At 50.1% G+C, this 27,829-nt stretch overlaps 2 protein-coding genes and 1 long non-coding RNA gene across 4 annotated transcripts; 1 reads left to right on the top strand and 2 right to left on the bottom strand.

Moving 5' to 3' along the window:
• Nucleotides 1-211: 211 nt before the first annotated feature.
• Nucleotides 212-6,418, bottom strand: CNPY3 (canopy FGF signaling regulator 3). 2 transcript variants are annotated; one of them, XM_075147406.1, is made up of 8 exons: nt 6,200-6,418; nt 5,724-6,035; nt 5,445-5,486; nt 2,113-2,236; nt 1,727-1,823; nt 1,162-1,284; nt 848-965; nt 212-728 (listed from the first exon to the last, which is right to left on the bottom strand). In XM_075147406.1, the coding sequence occupies exons 1-8, from the start codon at nt 6,249-6,251 to the stop codon at nt 517-519; spliced, it is 1,080 nt and encodes a 359-aa protein (XP_075003507.1). In that variant the 5' UTR covers nt 6,252-6,418; the 3' UTR covers nt 212-516. The 2 variants fall into 2 exon arrangements, with proteins under 2 accessions (XP_075003507.1, XP_075003508.1); XM_075147407.1 differs by lacking the exons at nt 5,445-5,486; nt 5,724-6,035; nt 6,200-6,418 and adding an exon at nt 4,243-4,382.
• Nucleotides 6,419-6,494: 76 nt separating this feature from the next.
• On the top strand, nt 6,495-8,932 carry LOC142081010 (uncharacterized). The gene is made up of 2 exons (XR_012673197.1): nt 6,495-6,785; nt 7,367-8,932. It is a non-coding gene; the product is annotated as an uncharacterized LOC142081010 (long non-coding RNA).
• Nucleotides 6,787-26,891, bottom strand: POLR1B (RNA polymerase I subunit B). Its single transcript, XM_075147405.1, has 15 exons — nt 26,772-26,891; nt 26,500-26,667; nt 24,340-24,486; nt 23,196-23,328; nt 22,041-22,177; nt 19,927-20,150; nt 17,987-18,158; nt 16,180-16,351; nt 15,090-15,371; nt 14,364-14,497; nt 13,755-13,925; nt 12,967-13,123; nt 11,491-11,687; nt 10,839-11,092; nt 6,787-8,606 (listed from the first exon to the last, which is right to left on the bottom strand). The coding sequence occupies exons 3-15, from the start codon at nt 24,457-24,459 to the stop codon at nt 7,724-7,726; spliced, it is 3,036 nt and encodes a 1,011-aa protein (XP_075003506.1). The 5' UTR covers nt 24,460-24,486; nt 26,500-26,667; nt 26,772-26,891; the 3' UTR covers nt 6,787-7,723.
• Nucleotides 26,892-27,829: the final 938 nt, after the last annotated feature.

Raw genomic sequence — 27,829 nt, 5'->3', positions numbered from 1 at the left:
GCGGCGGGGCAGGGGCGGGACGAGGGGCCGGCGCCAGGCAGGGGCGGGGCGCGAGGTCAGGGCCGGTTTGCCCGCCGACGCCCCCCGGGGCCGAGCGCCCCGCACGAGCCTCCCCCAGCGGGCCGGGCCGGAGCAGCGGAGCCCCCGCCCGCAGCAGGAGCTGCGCCTGCCCCGAGCACCGCGGGTGAAGCAGGGCCGGCAGCGATGGCGATTCTGGGGAAAACGTCTTTATTTACAGTCCTGGCAGGGTGCGGCCGGACGAGGAGCCGGCACCGGGGCAGCACCCGCGGCCTCCCGGAGCTGGAGCCCCAGCGGGGAGGGGAGCAGGGCTGGGTCGGCGGCTCCGTGCCAACCCCTGCTCGCGGGATCGCACCCAGACTGGCAAGCCCGGGCCGGGCGCTGTGGCCTCCCCGGGGTCGCTCACGCCGCGACTCAAGTCCCTTTCCCTTTGGCACCCGCAGGACGCGGCAGGGTGAGAGCCCGGAGTGGGCGGCCCCAGGGGCTGGGGCTGCGTGCCTACAGCTCATCGGCTGGGCTGTGGGTGAGTGGAGCCTCCTCCTGCACCCCGCTCTCCTCCAGGGCCTCCCCTGCGGCTGGCAGGCTGGTGGCTCCATCGCTCTCATCCTTCCGGCCCTTCTTCTTCTTCTTCCCGCTCTTTTTCTTGCTCTGCTTCTCCCCCACGCTTGCCAAGTCGCCCTTCTTGCCAGTCCACTTCTCTGCCAGGCAGCCTGGGGAGGAGAGGGGCAGAGGGGGCCCTGAGGGAGGAGCGGGGCTCCCCGTGCCCCAGCGGGGCTCCACTGCCCTCCCTAGCAGGCCTGCACTGCCCTCGGCAGCAGCCAGGACTTACTTGTGTCCTTCCCTTTTAGCACATGGTCAGCACAGAGAAACTGGGAGAGATCCTCCGTCTGGTGGTGCCTGTACCAGTCCTCAATCACGTCTTCGTACTCCTCCACCAGCACGTCGCACTAGCGCAGAGATGAGAGCCTCGCTCCAGCCACGTGCCCCGTCCAGGGCAGGACCAGGACCAGGACCAGGACCAGGGCAGCAGGTCCTGCCACCATCTCCGTTCCCGGCAGCACACCCCCAGACCCTCTCTCTCCCTGGGCTCCAGCCCACAAGGCTACAGTGGCCACCGAGGGCCAATCCCACCAAGCCAGGTACCTGCTTTTTGAGGTCAGCCACCTCAGCGGAGGTCTCGTTCCACAGCTCGTAGGGGATATCCATCACCACCTTGACGCCCTTGTGCACCAGGTTGTGCAGGGTCTCGAATGTCTCCGACATGCCCTGGAGGAGCAGTGCTGCCCAGTGAAGCGGCGCTCCTCCTGCTGGGCTCCCGCTCTCCCCTCCCAGTGCTGGCTGCATGACCCTGCCTGGGGATGCAGGGACGTGCAAGCCAGCCAAAACCAGGGTCCCGAGGCATCAGCGTTACCAGGAGGGAGTTCAAGGGGCAGCGAGTCCCCCTCTGCAAACCCACTCCCAAAAACAACAGGAAGACATGGGCCAGGCAAGAAAGCCCCTGGCTCCCTCCATGCAGGCGAGGCCATGGGCCTGCCCACCCCCCCAAGGACAGCACCCCACACCTGACTTGGGGGGCAGCACGGCCTCACATGCTGGGTGCTGGCAGGGGATCAAGGGGATGTGAAGAATGAACCCCGGTTCGGTGCCCCGGCAGCGCAGGGGCAGGCGAGGGACGCTAGGGAGCAGGGGACTGGAGGACAGTCCTCACCTTTGCAAATCTGTTACTGCCACTCCTCTCCTTGTGCAGGTTGTAATCCAACAGCCGCTTGCAGATGTTCTCTGTCACCTCAATCAACCGGATGTCCCTGCACGGAGAGGAGGGAGGGCTTGGGCTTGGCACTGGCCCCCAAGAACAGCCAGGGCGAGCCTCATCCCAGCCGGTGCAATGGGGGAGCACTCTGCGGCTCCCAGGCTCCCCCAAACAGGAGCACCCCCGGCTGCCCTGCCCTGCCCACCCCACCAGCCCTGGCACAGTTTCGTTTTCTCAAAGGAGCTGTGTGCAGCGCAGCCTGCCCGCAGGCTCCCGAAGCCCCCAGCTCTGCAGACCGCAGGCAGCAACAGCAGCAGGAGACCACCCGTCCCACTCTCACTTACGACTGCGTGTACTTGACGGCAGAGCCCTTTCCATCCAGGAAGCCGTACTTGGTGTCAATCACCTCCTTGGTCTTGCCAGTCTCCTCAAAAGCGGATTTCAGCTCCACCGCCACGTACTTGCACACTGCAGGAAGGAAAGCACAGGCGGGTTAGGGGGTTTCGCTGCTCCGATGTCCCCAGCGACACAGCACCTGGGGATGGGACAGCAGCAGAAACAAACAGCAGAGTCGGGTGCACTAGAGCTGCTGTGAGCAGAAAACAGATGCCTCAGCCATTCAAAGAAATAACGGGGAATGGCTCAATTGATTCCACCGGAGATCCCTTGAAGCAGGAACACCCGGACCAATGCTTCGGTGTAAGCGCATCCACACAGCCAGCTACTACGGCACAGCTGGGAAGGCACACGGCGACAGCTCCTCTTCGCTGCCACAAGCCGCTCCCTTCCTCCTGGAAGAGGATGGGGTCTTTCCACAACGCAAGCGCCAGCATGGGTCACAGCTCCTCCTCGCGACATCAGCACATCCCGCCCTGGGGACATGGGGGCTACACTGGGGACCGAGCGGCCGGCAGGGCTCAGCGGGCTGGGTGGCGGGACAAGATGCTGGGTGCGGACTGTGTCACCACACGAGGGGCTGTCAGCTCCAGCAACACCGCATGGGGCACTGCCTGCAGCAGAGACCATAGCACCAACAGATTTATAACACAGCACATGTTTTCTTTTATAAAACTAAAAAAAAAAAAAAAGGAAACGAAAGCTTTATTTCTTCTGTAACAAAGAGTCTGACAGAACTATAGAAACAGAGAGCAGGAAAAGAGAAATATCTCGGGGATTTACAAGTGAAAATGTGGAGGGATGGAAGCCAGGCATGGTGTGGCCCTTCGTCCCCTGAAGCTGGGGTCCCAGGAGGCTGGAGAAAGCATTGTCCTGTGCTGTGGGCTCCTGTTTGCTGGGAGCCACCTCTTCGTCAAGCCCCGCTTTGGGAGGAGGGCCAAGCCCCAGCAGGAATGGTCTGACAGTGACAAGCCACCGCATCTTCTCCCAGGCAATGACGTGAGCGGAGAGATGTGCCGCAGGCAGGAAGAGAGCGAGGTGGCTTCTCCAGGGCTGCCGTGCACGTGCCGAGAGGCCCCATGAGCACCCCCTGCACCTTCCTTTCTCTGCTGGTACCAGGGGCTGGAGGTAACCACAGCCATTTCTCAGGTGCGACGAGTACTCCTTCCTCAGCCCCTCTGGACTCGGGTCTCAAGGACATCCCTCTCCACACCACACCTGGTGCAACGTCCCCACGCATGCCAGGAGCGCTCACTGCTGGGTCCAGTTATCCAGGTGCTGCCTGTGGCTATCGCTGCATGCTGACACAGGTTCCAAGCCTGGGCAGGAAGAGGAGCAGTGCGTGGTCAGTGCTCACTATGATGTTTCTCTGAGGTGCCACAGCACAGCTCGGATGTCAGTGTCTCCAGAGCTGCTTCCCTGCCAGGGAAAGCTTTGTAAAAAGCTCTGGAGTTTCATTTCTTCCTTTGCTCTTTGCTGTCAAGCTCCACATGTCCCTGCACAGCAAAGACAGAAGAAACCACAGCAGACAGCAAAGGTCTGTCATGAAGGACCTGTGAAGCCTTTGATTGCTTGTGAATCAAGGGGCTGCTCAGGGAGGAAGCATCGCTGCTGAGGCTGAACTGTGAGCAGCAGAGATGACCAGTCCCAGCTACGAACTGCCAGGCGATTAGTGCCTACTGGAAACAGCAGTGACTGCCAGGGCATCCCTAAACCTCTCACCTAGGGAAGGACGGAAGACAGCCGCCAGCAGGGACATGCTGCAAGAGACTCCGCTCCGCTGCAGGGGCACTGGGGGCTACTCGCTCCCAGCACAGGCACACAGCAGCAGTGGCCACTGCAAAGCGCCCCTGTGCTCACCCCTCTCCTCCGCCTACAGGGCTGCGGGGGCAGGCAGGAGGCGGGCGTAGGGGCAGCCCGCAGAGGCGCAGTCGGGCCTCGGGGCTCCGGCCGCAGCCTCCGCGCCAGTAACGGTTCGAGCAGCCAGCGGGCGGCGGCCGACCACCGCAGCTTCGCCCGGCAAGCCGGGCCCAGGCGCTCCGGCGGGGCCTCTCCGGCCCACCCCCGGCCCCGCTTACCCTCGCACTTGCTGGGCAGCCGCACCCAGTCCGAGTCGTCGCCCCCCGCCAGCGCCGCCGCCAACAGCAGCAGCGCTGCCGCCGCCGCCGCCGCCATGGCTCCGCTTCCGGAGCCGCGCTTCCGGGAGCGCCCCGCCCGCCCCGCCGGGTAACCATAGCAACCGCGCGGCGCCAGCCAACCCCAGCGGCGCGCGTGGCCTGTCCGGCCAATCACCCGCCCGCCCGCCGCCAGCCAATCCGAGCGATGCGAGGCCCTGCTCGGCCGCCGTAGAATCGCCTCCGGGTCGTCCCGATGAGCCCCCATGTGGATGGCGGCGGGCGCGCACGTGGCCCCGGTCCGAAGGGGCGGGGGCGTGTGTGCCCCCCCCCCCGGGTCCCCTCCCCGACTCCCACCGCCCACACAGCCCTCCGGGCCCCTCCCTGCCCCTGGAAATATGTGGGCCTGCCCTTACCCCCAGGTAACTCACCCCCCCCCCCCCCCCCCGGATAATTCAGGGTCCCTTCCCACCCCCCGGGTGGTGCCAGGTCCCTGCCACCCACAGAAACTCTCTCTTCCCCACCCACACGGGGTCCCTCCCTCCCCCCCCCCCCCCCAGCCAACACTGGGTCTCTCCCTCCCTCCGGCATGTGGGGGTCTCCTCTCCACCCTCCAGAATATTTCAGGTGCCTTCCACGCCCCCAGGCCAAACCAGGGGGACTTACCCCGTGGGGGCGGGCCTTCGCCTGGGCCCTCAGCTCTGGGCGAGGAGGATGGAGGTGAGGAGGGCATCGGAGAGCGCGACCTTCAGCAGCACCACCCGGACGGCCATGAGCAGGGCTGCCGAGGCGCAGGCCTGTGGCACTGCAACGGAGGAACAGGGTGACGCCTGCCACAAGCAGTCCGCTGCCCCCACATCCCCTCCAGGGCTGCAGTGGGGCCAGGTCGGGGGGAGTGTCCCCAAGACTTCAGGCCCAACAGGCTCCCCGGGGCCTGTCATGGGCTTTTGTCACCCTCACATGTCCCTGAGACCTCGTCTCACCTTCTCCATCCTCCCCACTGTAATAGAGCTTCATCCGCTCTTCCCCAGCCCCACAACGCTGTGGGGACCCCCCCCCCCGACCACCACACGATCCCCTCAGCAGAGCCGAGTCCCTGCCAGGAGCCCAGCAGGTTTCCTCCCTGGCAACCGACATTGCCCCCGCGACAGAGCCCGGAGACTCACCGGCCGTGCTGCCAGGACACAGCTCTGCCGCCTCCTCATTGCCTGTGGGATGAAAGAGCAGCTGGGGAGGCGGTGGCGGCTCAGCACCAGGTGTGCGGCGGGGCCGGCCGCAAACCCCTTCCTGTGCCTGCCAGTTGGGGCAGCAACATTGGCCCCCGGGGCCTTGCACCTGCTCCCCGCCGGCCCCGGAGCCCCCGCCGGCCCCCATACTTGGGGACCACGGGGCACCAGGCTGGGCAGCAGCGGGCAGGACGGGCGGGGGGGGCAGCGGGGCCATACCCGTGATGCGCATGAGGCTGGAACTGTGGGTCGGTGAGGTCCTGTTGGGCCCCACATGGCAGGCGAGATCCCCCTCGGCTGGGGGGTCGTCAGGGAGGAGGGAGACGGTGCAGGCAGTGCCACCATCCTCCTGGGAGGCCCCATAGGCAAAGGACTGCAGGGCGCTGCCGTTCCCGCCGGAGATCCAGACAGCATGGCCGGAGCCGGGGGCCAGGTCGCTCACCACGCAGACCACCAGCCGCCGGCGCTGCCCGGCCACCACCATGCTCAGCGGTGGGGCCAGCGTGGGCAGCGGCCCGGCGGCCCTGCCAGCTGCGGGGAACAGGGGTTAGGGGCACGGCGTCCCCCGCACGTCCCACCTACCCACCACGGCTGCTAGCTCAGCGACGCCCAGCCTTCGCACCCAGGCTGGACGACACCCGGCCCTCCCGCCCCCCGGGGCTGTCCCCGGTCTCGTTCCTCCCGGGGGTACTCACGGGGCAGGAGCGGGAGGAGAGCGGCGGCCAGCAGCACCCAGGGCACCTCCATGGCAGCCGCAGCGCGTGGGGCTGCCGAGGGCTCAGCCCCAACCGTCGCCGCCAGCTGCGTCGCCCATCACCTGGCACCGCGGTGGGGCGGCCCCGGGGGCTGCGGGGACGGGCCTGGCGCCAGCGCGGCGGATCCCGCTCCCGCTCCCCCCCCCTGGCGACGACACTGCTGTCCCCCGGCTCCCCTGCAATGGCACCGCCCACCCCCCCCACCGGTGGTACGGTCCATCCTATTCCGCCCTTCCGGTGGCACCGCCCCGCCCCGGCCGCGCCATGGAGCGGGCCCCGGCCCGGGCCGCGCCGCCGCCGCCCGCCCCCTCCTTCGCCGAGGTCCTACGGCTGGTGCGGAGCGGGCGGGAACCGCCGGGCGTGCGGCGCCCCCGCGCCTCGCCCACGGGGGACAGCCCCACCGCCTCCCGCCTGCCACCGCCCACCAAGCCCTGGGAGCACCGCCCCGGCCTCGCCAGGCCCTAAGCCCCGGCCTGCCCTGGAGTCCCTCGGCACCAGTCGGCCCCCGGCACGGCTCTGGAGACAGGTGATGTAGAAACGTACAAAAGAACTCGTTTTAACAAGAAGCATAAGGCTGGCGCCCGGGGCGCCCGCCCAGCTTCCCCCGCGGCAGCCGGGGGACACAGGCACAGGTGGGAGCGCGGGACGGGGCTGGCGGCCACCGGGGCGGCTGCTGCTGCCCAGGACCGGGCTTGTGCGCGTTGGCAGGGGCACGGCGAGCTCCCGTCCCACGGCGTCCACGCTTCACAAGGGCTGAGATCCAGGGTCGGAGCCAGGCTGGAAAGCCTCTGCTTGCTGCTTCTTCAGCCAGAGACAAACACACCAAAAAAACCCCAACCACCGCGGTGCTGCAGGTGCTGGGCTCAGCGACACCAAACGCTCCCAGGGCAGGCCTGGCTCGGCCACCTTGGTCCTCTTATGGTCAAGGCTGCAGCTTCGTGCGGTAGAACTTTGTGCCTTCTTCACAGTTTCAAGGCATACGTATCAAAATAAAGCAAAACAAAATATGTCCAATCACTTTAACACGTACCCATCATTAAGGCATACGCTTTGCAAGGATTTTTCTTCAAAAAAGCAAAATATATCTCTTTTTTTTGTCATTTCCAGCATTCACTTCATGCTGTTTTATGACCTCTTCATCTTTGCAGCTGCAGCCAGCGCTCGGAGAACAAAGAAACCCCACCACTTTCAAGCCAGCAGCCTGGTGGAAGTAGTGATATTGCTTGATTTCCATACGCCACATCTCAACAGCTAGTGATCCTTTAGGAAGTGCAAACGAACTTCAACAGAGCCGCATTTCCTTGCCTATACAGCTTGGTGACTGCCCCATCTCAATACAAACATCAAATTAATCTTGCAAACGTTTGAAGAACCTGAGAACTGACTTAACGCTTGAAACCCGCCGGGGGCAAAGGCAGGACTGACTCCCTCCCTGCAGCAGCATCGCCGTGCCCGAGGACAGAGCTACTCCACGTTGAGCTTTGTTTTTATGTTCATGGCTGCCAGCTCTGCCACAAAGTAACGGAAGACATGGGGCACAGGGACAACCTCGATCGTGTCCACCTCGCTGCAGACAGAGCAGGAGTACCTCCTGTTGCTTGTCACAGAGGAGGAGTGTGGTGGCTTCTCCAGCACAGGAGATGTCATGCTGCCGCAGCTCATGCAGACGTAGGCTATGGAGCCATCGGAGCAGTTGAACAGGCGGTCTTGCAGCAAGAAAGAGGTGCCGTGAGCCAGCAAAGCGTCACGCTCCATCTCGCCGAAGCGAATCCCACCTTCCACATTCCTCCCCTTGACGGGCTGGTTGGTGACAGCATCTCGGGGCCCCGTTGTCCTCACCTGGAACTTGTCCGAGACCATGTGGCGCAGGCGCTGATAGTACACCACTCCCACAAAGATCTCTGCCTCCAGTTCCAGGCCACTGATGCCACTGTACATCTTTTCCGTCCCAAAGAAGTTATAACCTGCGCTCACTAAAGTCTCACCAAAGTATTTCAAAGCGGAGTTCTTCTCTGTGAAGGTGAAAGGAGTGGCGTCGTAGGAGACACCGTGCAGTGCTGCCGACTTCCCTGCCATGCTCTCGATTAACATCCCAATGGTCATACGGGAGGGAAAGCCATGAGGGTTGAAGAGGATGTCTGGAACCATCCCGTTCTCTGTGAACGGCATATCCTCAACTGGCCAAAGCTGGCTCAGGATACCTTTCTGTCCGTGACGGCTGGCAAATTTGTCTCCGACAGTTGGATTTCGGGGAACCCTCACAGTTATGCAAGCCTTCTTGAATTTCCCAGTGCCACGGTCATTACTGCATAACCTGACGTTGTCTACAACGCCGACTTCCTTATTCCTGTGTAGGTGGAAAAACAATCACAGCAAAGGTGTCAGGTATGCTAATGATTTTTAGCTAGGAAAGGGAAACAAAGGAAAAAACCAAACCACTTCTTAAGTCTCATAAAATGCCTTGGGACAGCTGGGGAACACCACTGTTCTTGAAAAGTACTATTCAGTAGCAAGGGAAATCAGACTGCATAATAATTAGGGCAAGGAAGCAATACAACAGCATCACAAGAGCGCCATTCATTTGCTTTTTCTAATACTAAAAGCACAGTTACAACTTTCAGGTGATCAGGTAATGTGCCACCCATGATTTAAAATAAAGATCATTTAAATCTGGTTCAGCTGTATCGCACTTTATCTGACAAACTGCGTTCCAGTACCATTTGTTTTGTGTTAAGGCAGCAGTCCCTCTCCCTACCCCCAATAAACTCACATCATCTTGGTGGGATACCAAAATAAAGAACCAGATTCAGTGTAAAGCAGAGAGGAAAGTTCAGAGCAGAAAGGGAAGGCACAGTGTGAGCTGAGAGGCCTTTGGCAACAAGTGCCCCTTTCAGGGGTGTGCTGCTTCTCCAGATGAACCCTCAACCTGATGTTCCATGTGCTAAGTGTCTGCTGCAGGCTTAACTGTTGTTATAGAGCTTTCAGCCCAAACCCTTCACTCGTTTTGGAGATGACATCTAAGAAATAAATACATCTTGTCCCATGTTAAGACAAGGTTACTTTTCTTCTTCTCCTTTGAAGTCCTAATGAACGCAGTGTTTGTGGAAGGCCTGTACTTAAGTTTAGCTTCTATTTCAAAGCTATTATTTTGCTGTGTCCAAATGCAACCACGGTACAGGCCATCACAAAAAAAAAAAAAACCAACCACCACCACCAAAAACTGCACTTCATAAGCCTCTTCCAAGCTTGTTCAAACTTTTGAAGTCAAAGCCTCTGTCCTCCCTCTCTTCCAAGCCATGCATAAGATCTAGCAGCGTATGGAGCAGTTAGGACAGTAGGGAGAACTCCCCTCTTAAGGGCCCCGGGTCTCTGGGGCAAATTGGGGGCAGGAGTCAACACTGAGAGCTGGGAACCTCATCTCTCTGTAGGAACCTAAATAATTATCTGATTTGGACCAAGAATGAATAAAAGCTGAATGATATAGAGGTAAAATGGCTCTCTGGATAAGCAACCTGAACTAAGGCTGGGCTGGCATGAGAGAGCTAGGGAGCAGGAGCACGGGGTGGGAAAGCCAAAGAGGGCTTCACAAGTGCAAGGACAAGGCTGAGCTTACAGATCCCCACTACCACGTGCCAAATATCTTAGCCCTACTCCATGACCAGGACGACTAATTCTACAAGTCCACAGCAATCTCCCTAGTGCAGCTAAGGCACCATCTGTTAGAGAGTAATAAACAATAGCTTTCCCAATAATGCCAGTTACTGTGTTACCCAAGTGCTTCTTAAACTAATTCGCCTTCACAATGTGAAGAACTACACAGCATCATCCTCACTCTATCAATGCTGTAGAGAGACAAAGGTTAGGCCTGAAGTTGTACGGACAACTGGGAATGCAGGACACATTGAAATATATCAGTTTTTGTCTATGTTTTTGCTTCCCTTTCCTGAAAGAATTAAGAGGATTTTAATGAAAGCCTCAGCAGCCTTCTCTCTTTCAACTGAAGTTCAAAAACCTTACAAAACTTAACCCTGAAATGTTCCAGGGGGAGGGAGGGGTGTAGTTGACACATTTTAATATTCTAGCAGTTTGGAAGCTGCAACGTTAATAAAAATGCTCTTTGAACCCCTAATCCTATAACAACTTTGCTTACAAGTTTTCTGGCAAGTCTCTGGGACCAGGCACTTTCTTTTGGTTTTCTGTTTGGTGTTTCTTTGGGTTTTTTTTTGACAGTCAATTAACAAAAAGCTACAGAAAATGACTGCAGGGGATGGGCAGAGGAACAGTCCTTGGGAGACAGCAAAAACATTTCTGCAAGCTCTTTCTTTTTATTGGCCTCAGATTCTCCTCCTGGGATAAGTCAGGCTCTGCAGCATACACTGGCTTAGAGAAAAGCCATGATACAAGCATGGGAGTCACCTACAACATGAACTTCATGCTCTTTCTGTCAAGACATGGACACTATCACGTGAGGAGAAAAGGGAATACCTGGAGGAAAAGATACCGCAGCTCTTCAGGGCCAACTGCTCTCAGACTGCTCAGTATCAGATACGTGGAGCCAGGAGGAACAAGCTGTACTTACGGATAGTACACCGTGAAGGTCTCCCCTGTGTTGAGGTTCATGAAGCTGTAGAAGGGGTCCCCAGGCTGCAGGATGGAGCCAACAAAAGGCAGTCCATCGGCATCCAACTTCTCTGTAAGGTTCGGATCACCAGGCCTGACGCCAAATACTAAATTATCGCCTGCCCTGCTGGCTTTAAGGGAAAGGTCAATGCTCTCCATCTTGATAACACTTCCATAGGCAAACCCTCTCTGCCAGGAAGATTTGTTCACAATCTAAAAAGAAGAAAAAAAGGCCTGTTAAAGACTTGCAAATAACGTCAACAAAGAAAGCGTTTCCATTCCAATCTGATGCTTACCTTTTTAACATTGCCTTCCTAAACAAAGCCTCCCAGGAAGTCACTGTTCCAAAAGGCCCAAACCTCCTGTAACCCCAGTATTTTTCAACACTGGAATCCCACTGCCTTGCACAAGGGAGCTCCGCTCTACTCTCAGGACCTCCAGCATTACCTGTGGTAACAACGCTTAACTGCTGTGCTCTTGTATCTGCCCTAACAGAGTCTGTGGACTAGCAGAAGCAGAAAACAGGCTCTTCTCAGCTAGGTACCACCCTTCTTCCCAGTCCCCTACATCAAATTCCTTTACAGGACAGCAGGATTTCTCCTTTTCCTTACCATTGCATCTTCCATGTCATAGCCGCTGTAGGAGATGACAGCCACAATTGAATTGGTGCCGATTGGATAGCTGTCCATACCGTAATAGTCATACATGCTGGGCCGCACCAGAGGACTCTGGGGAGTGTGAAGGTGGTACAGCTTGTTATCTGAGCGGTCCTTGTAGTTATAAACTGGAAACCCCATGGTTTGCTTTCCTATAAAGAAAGAAAAAAAGAAAGTTGGATTTATTCAGGATCAATTCAAAGTTAATCTATGTTTCATCCTCCATGTATCTTGTTAGAAAGCTAGAAATACTTAAAATTTAGAGGGATTATCAATCCTAAAATCCTTGGAATTTAATAAATGCCCTAAGTTTCTATGAACCACAACGCTCAATTCCTTTAATAGCATTTCATAAAGACTATTTCTAATTTTGTGTCTTTTCTACAATTTCAAAATCTCCAATAAGGTTGGTGTGGTGGTTTTGGTTGGTTGTTTTTTTTTTTTTAATTTACTTTTTGTTTGTTTGGTCCCCCCCCCCCCCGAGTTTCCCATAGTGAGGCACACCTTATGTATTTCCAGGCCAAAAAGCGTTTGCTTCTGCAGTATTGGCAAGGAAAACAAGTTTTGAACATAGTCACATTGGTACTTTCAGAAAAGTACAAAAAAGTGGTAGCGTTTTAAGGACATCTTTCTGATGATATTGTCAGAAATGCAACATGCTAGCGATGCTATCGAGGTAATGAGACCTGCTCTCTTGAGGTCCTACCCACACACTTTCTCTTAGCCTGCCTTTTTTTTTTAGTAAGCTTCTTGCACATCGCTTGCACCTCAGCTGATTGAAACTCCACTACATACCCTATTCCAACTTCTTTCGGACAACCAAAAAAAAAAATTTAAATCTTTGTCAAATAGTTGTCAGAAAAAAACCCCACCCTGTTGCCACAGTGCTGTATTACTCTTGCAACAGACGCCTAGCAAGTGTCCTCTCAACAGCTGCAGTGTCAAGACTGCAGTTGCTTTCTGAAAACAGGTGGCAAGAAAACCTCACACTAACTACTGCAGAGCATCTACTGTAGCTACCAGTCAGAAGTAGGTCAACCTCTGTCAGTTGTAGGGACAAGAGGACTGTTGGCAGCACAGCTGTCAGACACTAATGCCTCCAAACAGCTGGTGCAGTGCTCTTCACTTGTCTATATGATCAACAACACCAAATTAAGAAAAAAACAAACACAACTTACTAAAGGCTTAAGGAAGGCAACACGAGTGCAACAACCTAAAACTACCCGCTGGAAGGCAGCCAGGATGATAAACTTGACTTCATTTACTTTGCCATGAAAAAAAAGGCTATTAATCAACCTCAATGTTGAAACAACGGCTGGGAAGAGCTGTTTATTTGGGAATGCAGGAAGACACACTGGAATAGACACGTGAGAGATTTTTTTCCTTCCCCCTTGCCCAGGGACTTGTAGCATTAGGTACTATAGCACTTACCCATCTGGCACTGGTACATGTTTCGTGGACTTTGGTTGTGGTCGGAGAAGGGGATGAGGTTGGCCACCACGCTCAGAATGCTGTGAGGGAAGAGCTCCTGGTGAGTGGTCATTCCAGGCACCACTTCTGACTCCAGTGAGGCCACATTCATGAAGATCTGCAAGCATCAAATTGGACAATGCTCATTTGCTTCCTTTTTTTAAAGGGAAGGAAGCAAAACAAAGCTGCCTCCCATGTCTTTTTATCCATTTCAGTTCTAGCTGTGGTCATTGTCTGCACCTTAGAGTATTAGCAGGCAAGAAAAATATCAGACGACTGTTAAACTACCTATCACAATCACAGACCAATTGCAACGAAAGCAAGTCTGGAAATACAAAACTGCAGTAACATGTCCTCCTTCCTGTCTCCCATTTTCATTGTTCCAAATGGGCAAGTTCCCTGGCAATCCACTGCTTGGCTGCCCATGGGCAATTTGGAAAACATGTTGTAGCACAAGACGAGACAGGACACACAAGACAGCAATCCTTTGCCTCAAAAGCTTCACTAAGTTAATAGTGAGAACAGATTTCAGTATCTCAAAAAGATCCCTACAGTCCATGTAAGACATTTACTGGAAACCAATTAGCAGGAGGTGAGAAAACCCTTTTGCCACCTATTCTAGCTCTTCAACAAAAGCTCCCTATGTCCCATCCTCAGCTCCTTTCACAAATGTTTTCCAAAACATTGTTTTTGATACCAGGTACCTCTGTAATAGTCAGAGCTTTATAAAGGAAACATGCAAACCCCACCTGTTCCAGAGTACCAATCCATTCATTCCTTCCATAGAACAGGTTTCTGACAGGCCGCACCATCCGGCAAGGGGTGGTAAAAATGAACAACCCAGGATACAGACTGGGTTTTCCTGTGATTGGGATAAGGACCACTTCTGCCCGTGCAGGAAATCTCTTCTCTTGTGTTATCTGTTTATGCAAAGAAATACACCAATTTAGAAACACAAACCAACACTGGTTTAGTTAAGCTGCATCCAACAGACTACACAATGAAAATGCCAACCACAGGTGTAGCTACTAATATAAAATGGTGGAGAAAAGATTAAAAAATACTTCTAGAAAAATCTTCACCAAGAAAAGGACAGAATATGTCTATCTCAACTTTTTCAAGAAAAAAAGTTCTTCTAAAAATGATGACTTCGTAAATCAACAGACCAAACATACAGATATAAACAAGAAAAAACAGAAAAGCCCACTCCAGTACTAACATACAGCCAAAGATAACTTATTGGGTCAGATTAAAAAAAAAAAAAAAAAGGAATTTAAAAAAAAGAGTTCCAAACATGCCTATTTTTGACCACTGCATATTGAGGATGTTTAGCTACGAAACATTTTAAACAAGACAACCTTGAAACGGCGGAGGGTTTCTGCAATCTCAGGAGCCAGCTCCCATTCTACCCAGCCCACCACAGAGCCGTCCAACACAACTCTGTAACACTCCGCGTAAGGCTTGCTTGGAGTCGCATCAATGGGGGTGACACCTGTGAGAAGAGGGGGTTGGTAGAAAAAACAGCCAAAAAAGCAAACAAAACACAGAAGTTATTTCTGCAGGAAGCCTCAATCCACACCAAAAAGCCTTCTGAGACATCAAAAAATTCAGATCTACAGGGCAAAACTGTAGATTACTTAATGGAAAATATAAAACATGCACAACTAAGAATGCCATTCCCCTCCCCATTTTTCTGATTGAAATAAGGATTCCCATTATTGTGGCAATCAAGTGATCTGCAGTTTAATTCAAGTCACCGGCAGCATTAGACATGCACTTGGTTCAATTTCTTAGAGCAATTCCTGTGCAATTCCTTGTGCTTAAGTGAACATCTTCACTCTACAGCACACAGCTAAGAGAAATTTACATTGAACTTTACACACTCCAAAAGGTTGACACGCCTGTATAAGCAATGTGCTACTTACCACTAAGCAGAAGCACAGTAAGTACAGGTTTAACTTGATTTCACCTTCTCAAGTTAACAGTGTACAGTGATGGTATCTGGAGAACCTTTCCAGGGTTTGCAGGGCAGAAAGATAAAAAGAAAGACTGCTTCATTAAACGGCCAAGCCAGTAAAACATACCTAGGGAACATAACAAAGGTGGAATGTCTGTCACGGGCACCATCTCCGTCACTATTTCACACACAGCTGTCATGTGGTTCATCAGACCACAGGGTTCTCCATCCGGGGTGTCCACAGGGCACAGGAACCCCCAGGATTCGGGCAGCAGCTTGCGGACAGTTGTAGTTCTCATCTGGGAAAATGCTGCCCCTCTGTGTATGCAGCGAAAGTGAGAAAGGTAGCGAATGAAATTCAGCTTGTCTCCCACCACACACAGACCGCTGTCCTGTAACATGCCCAGGCCTTGGGAACAAAATTGAGATTTATGTCAGGACATCATCCAGCTTTAACAAATAAAGTATGATGTTACAAGGCAGTTTCTTATTCTTCACTGACAAGTCCTAAAGATGCTCACACAGGATCCCAACAACAGAAGGCACACATGTTGTTGTCTGTGCACAGGCAACTCAGTGACCTGTAAGAGGCCTAGAGACTTTAAATTCCAAGCTATTGCTTGAAATCCAACTCCTTTTAGAAACACGTGAAAATCATTCCCAGTGAAGCGACGTGGGGATTTGTGGCTGGTACTTTTTACTGAAATTCTGTGGTCTTCTAATCTCGTTTCATTTTCTAGTGGGCATTCCATTACAACATCATCACACCAAACACTTCAGGGAAGTACCAGGTAAATTTGAAATATACATTAGCAAAGCAGTTTCTCTCCATTTAAGCTCACACGACCAATGGGGCAGTCCTGGTAAACACATGCACCTTCTCTGTCTTACACTGCACCTTCTAAGAAGAAATAATCTTTGGGAAAACAAATCAAAATATGGTTGCCATTTTGGACAACGCTAAATTTAGTTTCAACTATTTATCTGGGTAGAGGCTTTGTTTTAATAACTAGCCTGTTTTATACCATGCATAAAGTCTATGCTTGAGGAGAAAACTTGCCTTTTTCCTCAACTATCCCTTTCCTCAAACCACTTTCATTAACTCAGTTACAGTGTACAATGTCTGCATACAAGCAGTTGTTTTCAGAGCTCAGTTTTATGTTGTTTCTCATTCTGTTTAGCAGGAAAAAAAAGGTTTCTTAAGCCTGAAGATTTACCGGTTTTAGATCGCAGGTTACCAGTTGCAAGAAGATATTCAAATGGCTTGGTAAAGTCTGTTGCCAGGCTGAATGCCTTCACCAAGCTGTCTGCATTTATGCCGATATCTGCCTTTTCTGTTCTTTTCTCCAAAACGAACTTAACAGATTGCAACCAGCTTTCAAGCCTCTCCTGCGGTTTAAAAGTGAGAGATTTAAATTTAAAACAGGAAAATAAAGGCTCAAATTAGAACTTCACATCAGTTGCATGTGCTACAGAAATCCTCTGAAATCAGCAGGATGGACAACCTATAGTGAACTGACAATTTTCCAGCGGTATTTTCCACACTGACTTCATTTTATCAAAATGCTGATGGTTTCACACCAACATAGACCTGCAAGGAAAATACCCATCCAACAGCTTAGTAATCACTTCCACCCAAATGGGTGATGAGTCTGGCAAATGAAGTACAATAACAGAATTTCATAAAGAACAAACAAAACCCAGAGAAGAAATTGTACCTATAATCTGACCACAAGAATAACTCCACTGCTTAGCTTGCTAAATACAGTCACAAAATAAAACCACGTTACGAAGTAAGTTTAGATACCAAAACTTGAAGGTCATGGACACACAGTATTTAAATGTTGCTGAGACAACCTGAGATAGTGGACTGGGTTTTCATTTTAACTGTAATTTTAATCACTGATGTGATCTTAGATACTATATAAAAACAGGGAAAAGGACATAAGACACTGCAAAACACTTTGAACTCTTAGTAAAAACCCACTGTATACAGCCACACTGTATGCTCTAGTCTATTTAGGATCTTTGCATTCAAAAAAAGGGGCTGTTAACTCACTCCCCTGCTGATCTGACAGGGCCAGGCAGGAAAGCAACCTCTTCTGGTTCCTGGTGGCAGTTCCATATAGCACTGAAATGCTTCACGGAACTTACTTTTTATTTTACTTTATTTCTAAACTCACTGAAACCACTGAAGTAGTAGAGAGGTTTTAGTAGTCTTTCAACAAAACAATGCTAAGGAAAATTTTGGCTAAAATGGAAAAGAAAGGTTAAAAAAGAGTTATCTAATAACTCAGGGAAGTATCTTTACTTGGGGATGGGAACTACTATTCCACAATGATTTTCATGGGACAGTCAAGCTTCTGAATAGGAATACTTTCCTCCCAGCATCCTAAAATGAGGAATCCCTAGAAATAAACTGAATTCATATTGAATTGGAATAGATTAGGAAACTGCATTTTTACACCACCAGTAATAAATTAACTGCGTTAAGTCAGAAGCATGCTATCGACTTCCTGATCTGTAAAGGAATTTAAAGATGGGAGAGTGATGACAACATCATGAATCATCACTTTTGGAAGATGTGGGGGCAGTTATTTTCTTGCCATGTGAAATAGCAGCAACACCACAAGGCAGATCTTTACCACTCCCATATCAATTGATAAAACAGAAGTATGCTGCTTCAAAACCCTCTTCAAACACTGGAACGATCGGTATTCCTCCTTCCTCAGACTCCCACCCTGAATAGGGCGCTTTCATTTGCTCTGGAAGGCTATGAAGCTCTTTATTCCACTTTTGTAGAGGCTTTTCTTCAGCATATTTAGTAGCCCATATTGAGACAGCCAACCTTCCTCAACTACACTGCCTGGTTACACTACATCCAGCACTCTCTCAGCCTTCATAGCCTATCGAGGCTCCCCGCTCTTCAGTCTGGCTCCTGCACTTCTCCTGTCCCCACGGTCAACATGGGGTCTGGACTGGATGACCATTACATTCACAGCCCTAAACCCCTTAAGACCTTACCTTTAAGAACATAAGGAAAAGCTGTCCTGGGGTAAGCACTTCTTGATTCATCAGACTGTCTGGATTATCCTCCATGCACTCCCCTTTGGCAAAAGCATACAGCTTCCGGGTCATCATACAGAGCAGGTAGAATTTTTCAGTTCTGTTTGTCAGGTGTATGCAGATACACTTGCTGGAGGAAGAGAAAGAAGGAGGACAACTAACACTGTCTCTTCATGCTAGCTGTTCTTCAAGTTTCTCCTAAATAACCGCAAACCAAATTTTTTGGCTAAAAAGCCTAACAAGGCACAAGCTTTTCCAGTTGCCCTTAGTATTATATGAAAATTCTAAGAAATAATAATAAAAAAAACCCAGAGACTGATTATGAACTTGTCTTTTTAAGGGCCTAGTTTTGTTAAGGATATACCTGGTTGATTAAACGAAGGTGAACCTTGTGAAAGACTGATTTTTACAAACTCCCATGTTAGATGTCCTTATAAGTATACAGTTTATGTAAACAGGTATTTGAGTCAGGACCAGTCAACAGATGAGGTTTGTGTGTTATTTTACAGTAGCTATGACACCAATCATATACATGCACATATCCACATACATGCACCCCACCCCAAATCTGAGCTGGAAACTAGTAGCAAACCATGAAACATTTCTGTTAACGCTGTCTGTTAACATTTCTGTTAACAGTGTCCTGCCACAGAAAGTCCAAATCTCCATTGCTATCAACCCATGTGTGGAAAATTGTGGGCTGAACACAAGCAAAAAGGAAAGCCACACCTAATTCCCACTAAAGCTGATCGACTGCTTTCTAAGACACTTGAGACCACTTGCTCTCCAAGACACAAGTGCAATAGTTTTCCATCAGCTCAGGGATTTTTTCAGCTTTTCACTTCTGCTCTACATTGCCCTCTACTGAAGCCTTCACAACTTCACTGCAAAGCAAGACAAAACTCCGAAGGCAGGTTCTGTACAGGTAAGTTACAGTTCCAGCACTCTTACATACAGGGTACATCCCAACTAATGTTTTCACTATTCCTCCTCTTCTATCTCCTCAGCTGAGGCAAATAAGGTGTACAGAACATATCAGAGGAAAAAAAACAAAAACAAACCACCACCAGAATATTTAGAAATAAGAAAATCAGAGTAATTCCAACTTTCTTGAAATTATCCACTCACATTTCTCAGTACAAAGTTCTGAGCTTCCAGCTGGTCTATGGACTTTTAAGTGCTCCTCTGAGGCACCTGCAGGCTGCCTCTGTTTTTCCAGCCACCTGACCACCCCCTATTTACAAGTACTCAAGGACTTGGGCATCTCAAATGATCCTTGCCATGTGCCAAAAAAAAACTCTCAAAGAGCAAACACCTACTTTACCAGCAAAAGAAATTATTTAGTTGAATGCCTGTCACACTCACAGTCTCAAAGCCAGTTCTTCCGTTCCTTTCTAACTTATTCCATGCAAGAAGCAAGATTTTAAAGCACCTAATTTCTAAAAGATAAATGTTTTAAAAGATAAATGTAATTCTCATCATAGCTGCCAATGACTGTGTGAAACTGATAAAGTGCCACAAATCACAGTATTTCTGTTCAACAAATAGAGCCTCGAGCAGTCACAGACCTAGCTTTAACCTTCTCTTCCTTAATCTTGAATATTTATGTTTTTCATCAAATACATCAGAAAATCACATCTAAATAACAACTGATACCCTCTCCTGAAACCATTTTGGGATATTTGTGTCAATCCATTAAAATACGTATTTCTGAACACCACAAATACAGATTATCATAATATCCTGGAGTCCCATCAAAAACTGGCCACTGGCTATCATTTTATAAATCCATGTGAAAACCATAACAAAGTGTGATGTAATACGGCAGAGTACTCTTAAATCTGCCTATAATTTCAATACAGTTACACTGAACCACACACTCCTACATGCATACATACTTCAAAATGAAATCTGCAGCCTGTTCATTGCTGTACCACTCAGGAAGGTTAAGTTTTATTCTGAAGCTCTTTCCCAGGTATTCAAGGACATTTTGCTGTGTAAAACAGCCTGCATCCACTACCGCTCTCATCATCTCAGTAACGCAGTTCACATAAAAGGTGTCACCTTCCTTCTCTTTGATCAACTCTTCAAAAATCTGGTAGTCTGGGAAATTAACTAATGCCTGAAAGACAGAAGTGTATCAGATCAGACAAAGTCATAGCAACATCTGTTCATAAAATACAGCAAAGGAACTAGGGCACGCTGCTGATTTAGGTTTTCAGTCCTCTGGAAATATCCTTCCACCATGCAAACTGAAAAATACTGTGGGGTTGAGGTGCTTAGAGAGTAATGCAGGGGATATTCATACCCTGATGATGATCACAAGTACTCCCAATCCAATGAGACCCTTGGAAAAAAACAAACTTGCACCCTCTAAATTAACAGGCTTCTCTTATTTAGGTAAGATTTACTAGTATCTTTACAGAATGAGCTCACTTAGAAACATGAATTTAATTCACCATTTTCTCAAGCTGCTACTTATTCTCATGCAAACCAAAACGCAATTTAGCCTTTTGATGAAGGCTATTAGAACGAATTCACTTTAGTTTCAGCACTTCATATACCAAAGCTTATACTCAAAATCCAACATTCTTAGCGCTTGGTGTTATAATGGTTTCCTAGTTGTTTCTTTATGTCACGGTTAAGCAAATATGTTGTCCACCAATGACTTCTGTATTTACTGACAAATGTGCCTCATCTTTAAGTAAACTATTTGTTCATCACATTTAAGCAGGCTTCAAAAAGTTCAGGAAAAATCGAAGGCTGCATGAAAAAGACACTAAGGCAGATTTCTTTATGAAAGGGGGCAATGCAAACTCAGTTCTGCTGCTTGGTAATCATGACATAAACAATTTGGAAGCAGCCAGAGCACGTGCTGCCTCTTGTCCAGCATGTGCTGCCTCTTGTCCAAGAGAGGAGAGCACTGGGATGATTACACAGCAAGAAGAAACTAGAATTACAGCCAGAACAGAAGCGCAGCAGGGCCACAGTAGCAGTAGCCTGCTGCAGTGCGACCTGGACAGGCCACAGGAAACCAGTACAGAACTGAGCTTGATTGATGCACGGGGGGGATGCAAACCCATAGAGAGTGACTGCTTATAGAAGAATTCAAACTTCAGACAACACGGCCTGTTATCCTGAGATCTCATGAGCTACCAGAAAGTCAGTACAATTCCTAGGTAATCAGCTACTTTTGGTAACTACTTTTGTTGAAACAAAAGTTGAAGCAAAGCATTAAAGAAAAAGTGAAATGCATTGTGCAACAGCAATGTGATACAGCAGGTTGAAAGAAGAAGATACAAATGCACTGAGGCTGATTTACATGATGCGTCCATCATATAGTGCCACAGGCCTCTGATTTGCTCTAACACTTAGCAGCTGCAGGTAAAATACACGGCTGAAGTACTCTGGCTCGGCTACTAGAGTAAGCATGCTTTTAGAGGAGAATTTAAAGAGTCTTGGCTCAAGTAAAACCTTTGCCTGCTATCCAAAGAAGAGTTTACACCCACGAAATGACTCAAATAGATCTTTCCAGATCTTCATTGCTTCCAGTTCCACTCAGAAACAGCATTTTATTTTTCTCCTTAAAAAAAAAGCCAGTTCACTGGTTTACTTTTAGATGCGACAACCTGACTTCAATGATTAATGTTGTTCACTCACTGAACACTCAGCTGTCATTCTGTTTTAAAAAGATTCCTGAGATCTTTTACATTAGGTGTCAAACTCTTACACCCTCCAAGAGCTATTCATCCAGAGCATTCATTAGCAAAAAGCCATGAAACCCTTGTGTAACTCTCCCCTCCTCTCTTGACCTTGCACACGCTTCCTCTGCTGCAGCCGAGTGTTACATTAGGCTCGATTAGGCACAGGCTCGATTTGGACTATAGTTCTTCAACCAGTATAGGAAGGATGACTGAAAACACTTAATATGGAATTAGCTTCTCATCACTTAAATAAAATGCTTAGCAAAACTTCTGCATTTATTATTAAAGCACGAGCATCAGTCATTTACCTTCAGAGCAAATCCCAACGGAAGGAAGAACAACTCTTTCTGAAAAATGAAATTCACCATGACACAACCATTTTCCAAGTAATGAAGGTTCATATTTATTGCAGTGTGCTCATCCTTAACACAGTGCATCACTACTCCTGCAAAAATTAACACAAGCAAAGACCAACGTGAGCTGTACAAAACGAATTGGCTGCGTTGCTGTGACATGTCTGAGAGGTGTGAGACAATTCACGAGAGAAAGTTCGGTACTTCATGGCTGGGAACACGAGGCAGATCACTAGTTTCAGCATCGGTCTCCCATTTCAGATAAATACACCAGCTGAATTCAGTTCTTGGTGGACAAATGTCTCAGGACAGCCAGCACACTTGCTGAGAGGCTTGGAAGATGCATAGAGTTTTTAAGAAAAGGAAAGCCCCGAGACTCAACTATTCTGTTGTAACCTTAGATTGTAAGATACAGGAACACACAAGTACTCTTCCTAATTGCACTCTGGGTCAAGTTTTCACATCTCTGTGTTCGGGTGGTACCACTGAAGCAGTGTTTCCTGGTCCTGTCCCATGTTATCCACTGCAGGACAAAGAAAAATAAAGCAAATGGGACCGTTTAAACTGGCACTGCCTCAAAATTAATTAATGTGGAATTACAGTGTGTGCTCAAGCACCACGGTCCAGTCAAATCAGCAGCTGGTAACACCTGAGTTTAAAACTGTAACTTTTCTGCTTTAATTAAATTTTAAACATGTTTTACTGAGTATACGTGACAAAGGCATGGGACAGCCTATAATCTAGTTAATCTGCTTCATGTAAATTAAATCTGCCATTTCGAACTATGGATAAACATATTCAATGAAGCAAGTTCAGCAGTTTACACTGACTTCTACTGAAGGTAGGGTTTTAGTTACACTTTCCACATAACAAAAGGTTACATCTTCTGCAAGGCCTGGGATACAATCTCCTCGCTCAGTATGGGTGGCTCAGACAGCTCCCACAAGGCCAGCACCTGCCTCATGTTTGTACCTTTTTATGTAGTAAAAAATATAAACATTACAGAAAAGCTACACCAAAACAAACTACCAAAAGTCAGCTATGGAAGGTCATTCCTGTTTGTCCTGAAGTAGTTACTAGCAGGATGCTGCAGGAACCTGTTCAGCTTACCGTACTCTGTGAAACCAGGGCCTCTGTTTTTCCATTTGTGTCTCGTCATTGCAAGAGGGAAATTTCGCCTGGGCATAATCAGCATCCTAATAACTTTTTCTAAGCCATTAATTATAAAGTAACCTCCCATTTCCTGGCAGAAGAAGAAAAATCATTTTAATGTGCTTAGAAATTCATAACCCAGCATTTTAAGTAAAAGACAAAAATGCTTGTATTATATGTTAACAAACATTTAATGTTTTAACTATGAAACACACAGCAAGACATATATATGTTTCAGCACTGCATTTGGAAAGGCTGCACTCCTTGGCAGTGACTATTAAGTCTAAATGTAGCATACAGTGCAAGGAAAGGGATGCATGTTCCACAATTTAAAGGAAGAAAGAAAAGACCCAAAAAACCTGTGTGGTCAACTGAACGGCTTTGAAGAGCTGACATTAACTATTTTTTTAATAAATACTCTGAAGTTCTCATTTTGAGTTTATAAACCAGAGGGATCTTCAGTGTAGAAAACCTCTTTCTGGTCACATACAAGCTTAACACTGATAAATTTATAGCTCCCCAAACGGTATGCCATTAGACAAAAAGTGTTTCAGTGGCGAGTAATACTATGAATGAAGGTACAAGCGGCATACTAGGGGGGCAGCAACAGTACGCCATTGTATATTTTCTTTCATAGTTTGCTCACTCTTCTTGTGAGCGCAAAATACAGCACTAAGTAATTTTGTATTCAATTCCGGACAGCTGACATGCTACTGGGGAGATGAGGAAAAAACTGCAGAGGACAACTGAGAATGAAAATACCTCTTTCAATGCCTGTTCTCCAAATCTTTTGTCTCCACAGAGGCCCACTCACAGCTACATAGATATATACATACATAACCACAGCTGCCGGTTACCAGTTGAGAAGTCATATACTAGAACTGTAGGTATCAGCACCAAACAGATCCCTGTATTCAAAGACAGTTGGACTGCAAATTTTTCAAGATGCTGTATGGAACCACCATAAATAGGGTAGATTCAGAAAAAATAACAAGTCAAACTTGAAATAAAATATAAATGCTCAAGTTCTGTAAAGAGAAGCTGGCCTGAGATACCGCTCACGTAAAACGCAGATTTTCCTGATCCACAAAATCCCCGTTACCTCTTCCTCCTCATGGTGCTGTATGAGCTCTTGTGGAGAGAGATTATAGAGGTTGCACAGCTTGGACTTCACCATGATTGGAATATACCCCAGGGGCTGTTTAATAGTCCCTTGTGGCATGCCATTCACTGACCAGCTGATGTCAGCCTAAAATGACACAACGAAAACAGTGAGCAAATTAAGTTGCCCTTTTAATCTTTCCTGCTATATTAACTGTACATTTAATATAACCACAACCTGTTTAACAAAATTCTATCACTGTAAAATGGTAATAATGATAATAAAAAGTAGAACTAATAGATACATGCATAAAGATTACTCCATGGAAAACAGTCAACATGAGTTTACAGGAAAAAATCATAAAAGTCTAGAATTAGGTAAAGAAACTGCTAGTAAACAAAGTTGATACAGTCTACTTTGCCTTTCAGACCCTTCAACAGAACAGTCTAAATAAAAAAGGCAACCACAGGATATGAAAGGAAACCTCAGAAGTTAACAAACAGTTAAAAGAAAAAGTAGAAGAAACCAGAAACTGCTCAATGAAAGGACATCCACACTACAAGCCTGCAGAGACCCTTCCCAAGACTTGTTCACTTAACATGTTCATGAGTGATCTGAAAAGCGAGAAAGAAAAGTGTGTGTGAAAGAAAATAATTTATTTACAATAACAAGGTCTGGCAATGGGTCTGCAGAAGGACCCCTTGACTGTAAGAAACAAGGTGATAAAATACACCGTGGGAGCACACAATCCTAACTTTATATGCAGAACGACAGGCTTTAAGAGCTGCTGCCATGCAGGAAAGAAACACCAGCACTGCAATACAAAAACATTGGTTCAACACCTGGCAACAGTTAAAAGAGTAAATCAAGGCTTAGGAATTACTAGGAAAGGGAAGGGAAATGTTATTGCACCCCTCTAAATCCACAGTGCAGCCTTACACTGAGACCTCTGCACAGTTTCGGTCTCCAGCTTAAGCGATGACTAAAGGTACGAAGTAGCTCCTGTAGGAGCAGCCGTTCGGTGGGACGGCGCCCACTTCTCACCTTGGGGAAGTGAGAACTGCAGGAAGAATCCGAGGGAGGGGTATGTGTTAAAGGCAGCAGGGTGGAAACAGGGAATGATTACACACTGCTTCCTGCTGTGCAAAGGCAGGGAGTGGGAGAGACCAACCAACCTGTCCAAGCACAAGGCAATACCTCCTTACACAAGCCACGGCAAATGTTTTGTTCCAACTGTTCCAAACATTTACACGGGTCAAAAGATAATTAAGCAAACAAACATTGGAAAAAAGATGGGAAATAACTCAGGTATGAAAAAGAAAAGCACCTCTAGCTCACAAAAATCTAAGAGCCACTGGGAAAACAGCTGTGAACTATCTGCAACTGCCCCACTTTCATGTTCAGATAAGATACTGCACTTACAGTCATTTTTATCACTGTTAGTTGTAATGCTTTGGACAAACTCAAAAAAAAAAAAAAAAAGCTGAAATTGCAAGCAAGCATTCCCTTGCACCGGGTGTCTCATGCAAATGCACAGCTCTGACACAATTACACAATTTTAATGGAAAACAGCAGTGGCTGTGCAATCCTTTCACAGTGCAAAGGAAAATATTTGCTGAGGATGCTTCTTCTTCTCTAGGCACATTTCAGAGCAATTCAGAAACGTTATGAACATATGATATGAACAAGAGGGATTTATAACTCTGGACTTCTATATGGGAGCAACACCACTTTTGAAACCTGTATTCCTGCAGAAATAAGATTTGGATTGTCATACTCTCCAGAATGACACAAGTCATTTGAACTGGCTGGCTGATTGCAAGGCAAATTTGACAGCAGAGTAAAGAACACAGCTGCGGTCCCGTGGAAAAGAAAGGCAGCGGAGATGGGGCCTGTTACGAGCTCGGTTTGAAGGGAAGTTTGCGCAGTGAGTTTGTACTTCACCAACACCTCAGACTCCACGCGGGACAGAGCGCTTAGAAATCCCCCCGACGCAGGTGAAACCGGGAAGGGGTCTTTAACTAAAAGCACACAGAAACGCGTGTAGGGCTCAGCTGGCTTTGCTCCCCACGGGAGCGGCGGCGTGGGGCTACCCCGCGTGACAAAGACACGCGTGCCGGGCGGGCAGGACCCCGCCGGCGGCGGCAGCCGGACACTTACGGCGATCCTGCCGCGGTAGGTGCTGCGGAGGCCTCGGCACTCGGCGGGGAACACCCTCCTCTCCTGGCAGACCGTCCCCGCCGGCACGGCGGGGGGGGCGATGGACACCCCCACCACCGCCAGCGACACCCGGTTGTCCTTCAGCGCGAAGTCCAGCGGGGAGAGATCCTGCAACGGCACCGGATGAAACGCGGCGGGGGGCGGCGGGAGCCCGCCGGGAGGGCCCGGTCCAGGCCCTGACCCCGCGCCCCCCCGCCCCTCGACCCCCAAACCTGCACGGCGCGGTAGACGCCCTCGCTGACGGCGTAGTTGAAGGACTCGATGTGGGCGCCGGGCAGGTCGCGCCGGGCCCCGCTGCGCCCCGGCGGCCGCGGCCGCAGCCGGTGAGGGTCCCCGCCGCTCCCCGCCATGCCGGCACCGCGCCGCCGCCTCGCGCCGCCTCACGGGAAAGGGCGGGGGCGGGGGCACGCGGCGCCGGACCGCGTGCAGGGCTCGCCGCGCGGCCGCCAGGCCGCCGGGGGGCGCTGCGGCACCCACCGCCGCGTGCGGGGAGCGCGCCTGCGCACAGCCCCGCAGCCACCGCCCCGCGCGCTCGAGAGCAGTGCCCCGGCTTGTGCCCCACGGGCACCCCCAGCCGCGTCCCCCTGTCCCCGACCCCCACCCTGTGCCCCACGGGCACCCCCAGCCGCGTCCCCCTGTCCCCGACCCCCACCCTGTGCCCCACGGGCACCCCCAGCCGCGTCCCCCTGTCCCCGACCCCCACCCTGTGCCCCACGGGCACCCCCAGCCGCGTCCCCCTGTCCCCGACCCCCACCCTGTGCCCCACGGGCACCCCCAGCCGCGTCCCCCTGTCCCCGACCCCCACCCTGTGCCCCACGGGCACCCCCAGCCGCGTCCCCCTGTCCCCGACCCCCACCCTGTGCCCCACAGCCACCCCCAGCCGCGTCCCCCGTAGCTATGGTCCCCCCGGCAGGTACTCCCAGCACCGTGTCCCCAGCCATCCGCACCCATGTCCCCCTGGGCCTGCCCCCCACAACCACATGCACCCCAGTACCCCTGCAGCAGCAGTGGGGAAGCTTTGACACCCGCCCCCCCCCCCATCACTCCCTGCTGCCTCTGCACCCCTGGACTCCCAAACAGCCACCCCACTCCCCAGCTCCCACTGGTGCTGCAACAGCCGTAGGGTGTGAGGCCAGCACCCCTCATACCATGCTGCTGTCTTGCATTTGTCACCCCAAAGTAAGGGAACCTCTGCTGTTGGGCTGGGCTGGCTCCTGGGGTCCCACATGGCAAGGGGGGCAACACCCTCCACGGGCACCCACAAGAAGTT

Source organism: Calonectris borealis, chromosome 3 (genome assembly GCF_964195595.1).
Source record: "Calonectris borealis chromosome 3, bCalBor7.hap1.2, whole genome shotgun sequence".
Classification (NCBI taxonomy): domain Eukaryota; kingdom Metazoa; phylum Chordata; class Aves; order Procellariiformes; family Procellariidae; genus Calonectris; species Calonectris borealis.
The sequence above is the reverse complement of the archived record's forward strand: the minus strand, read 5'-3'. Positions and strand labels throughout refer to the sequence as shown.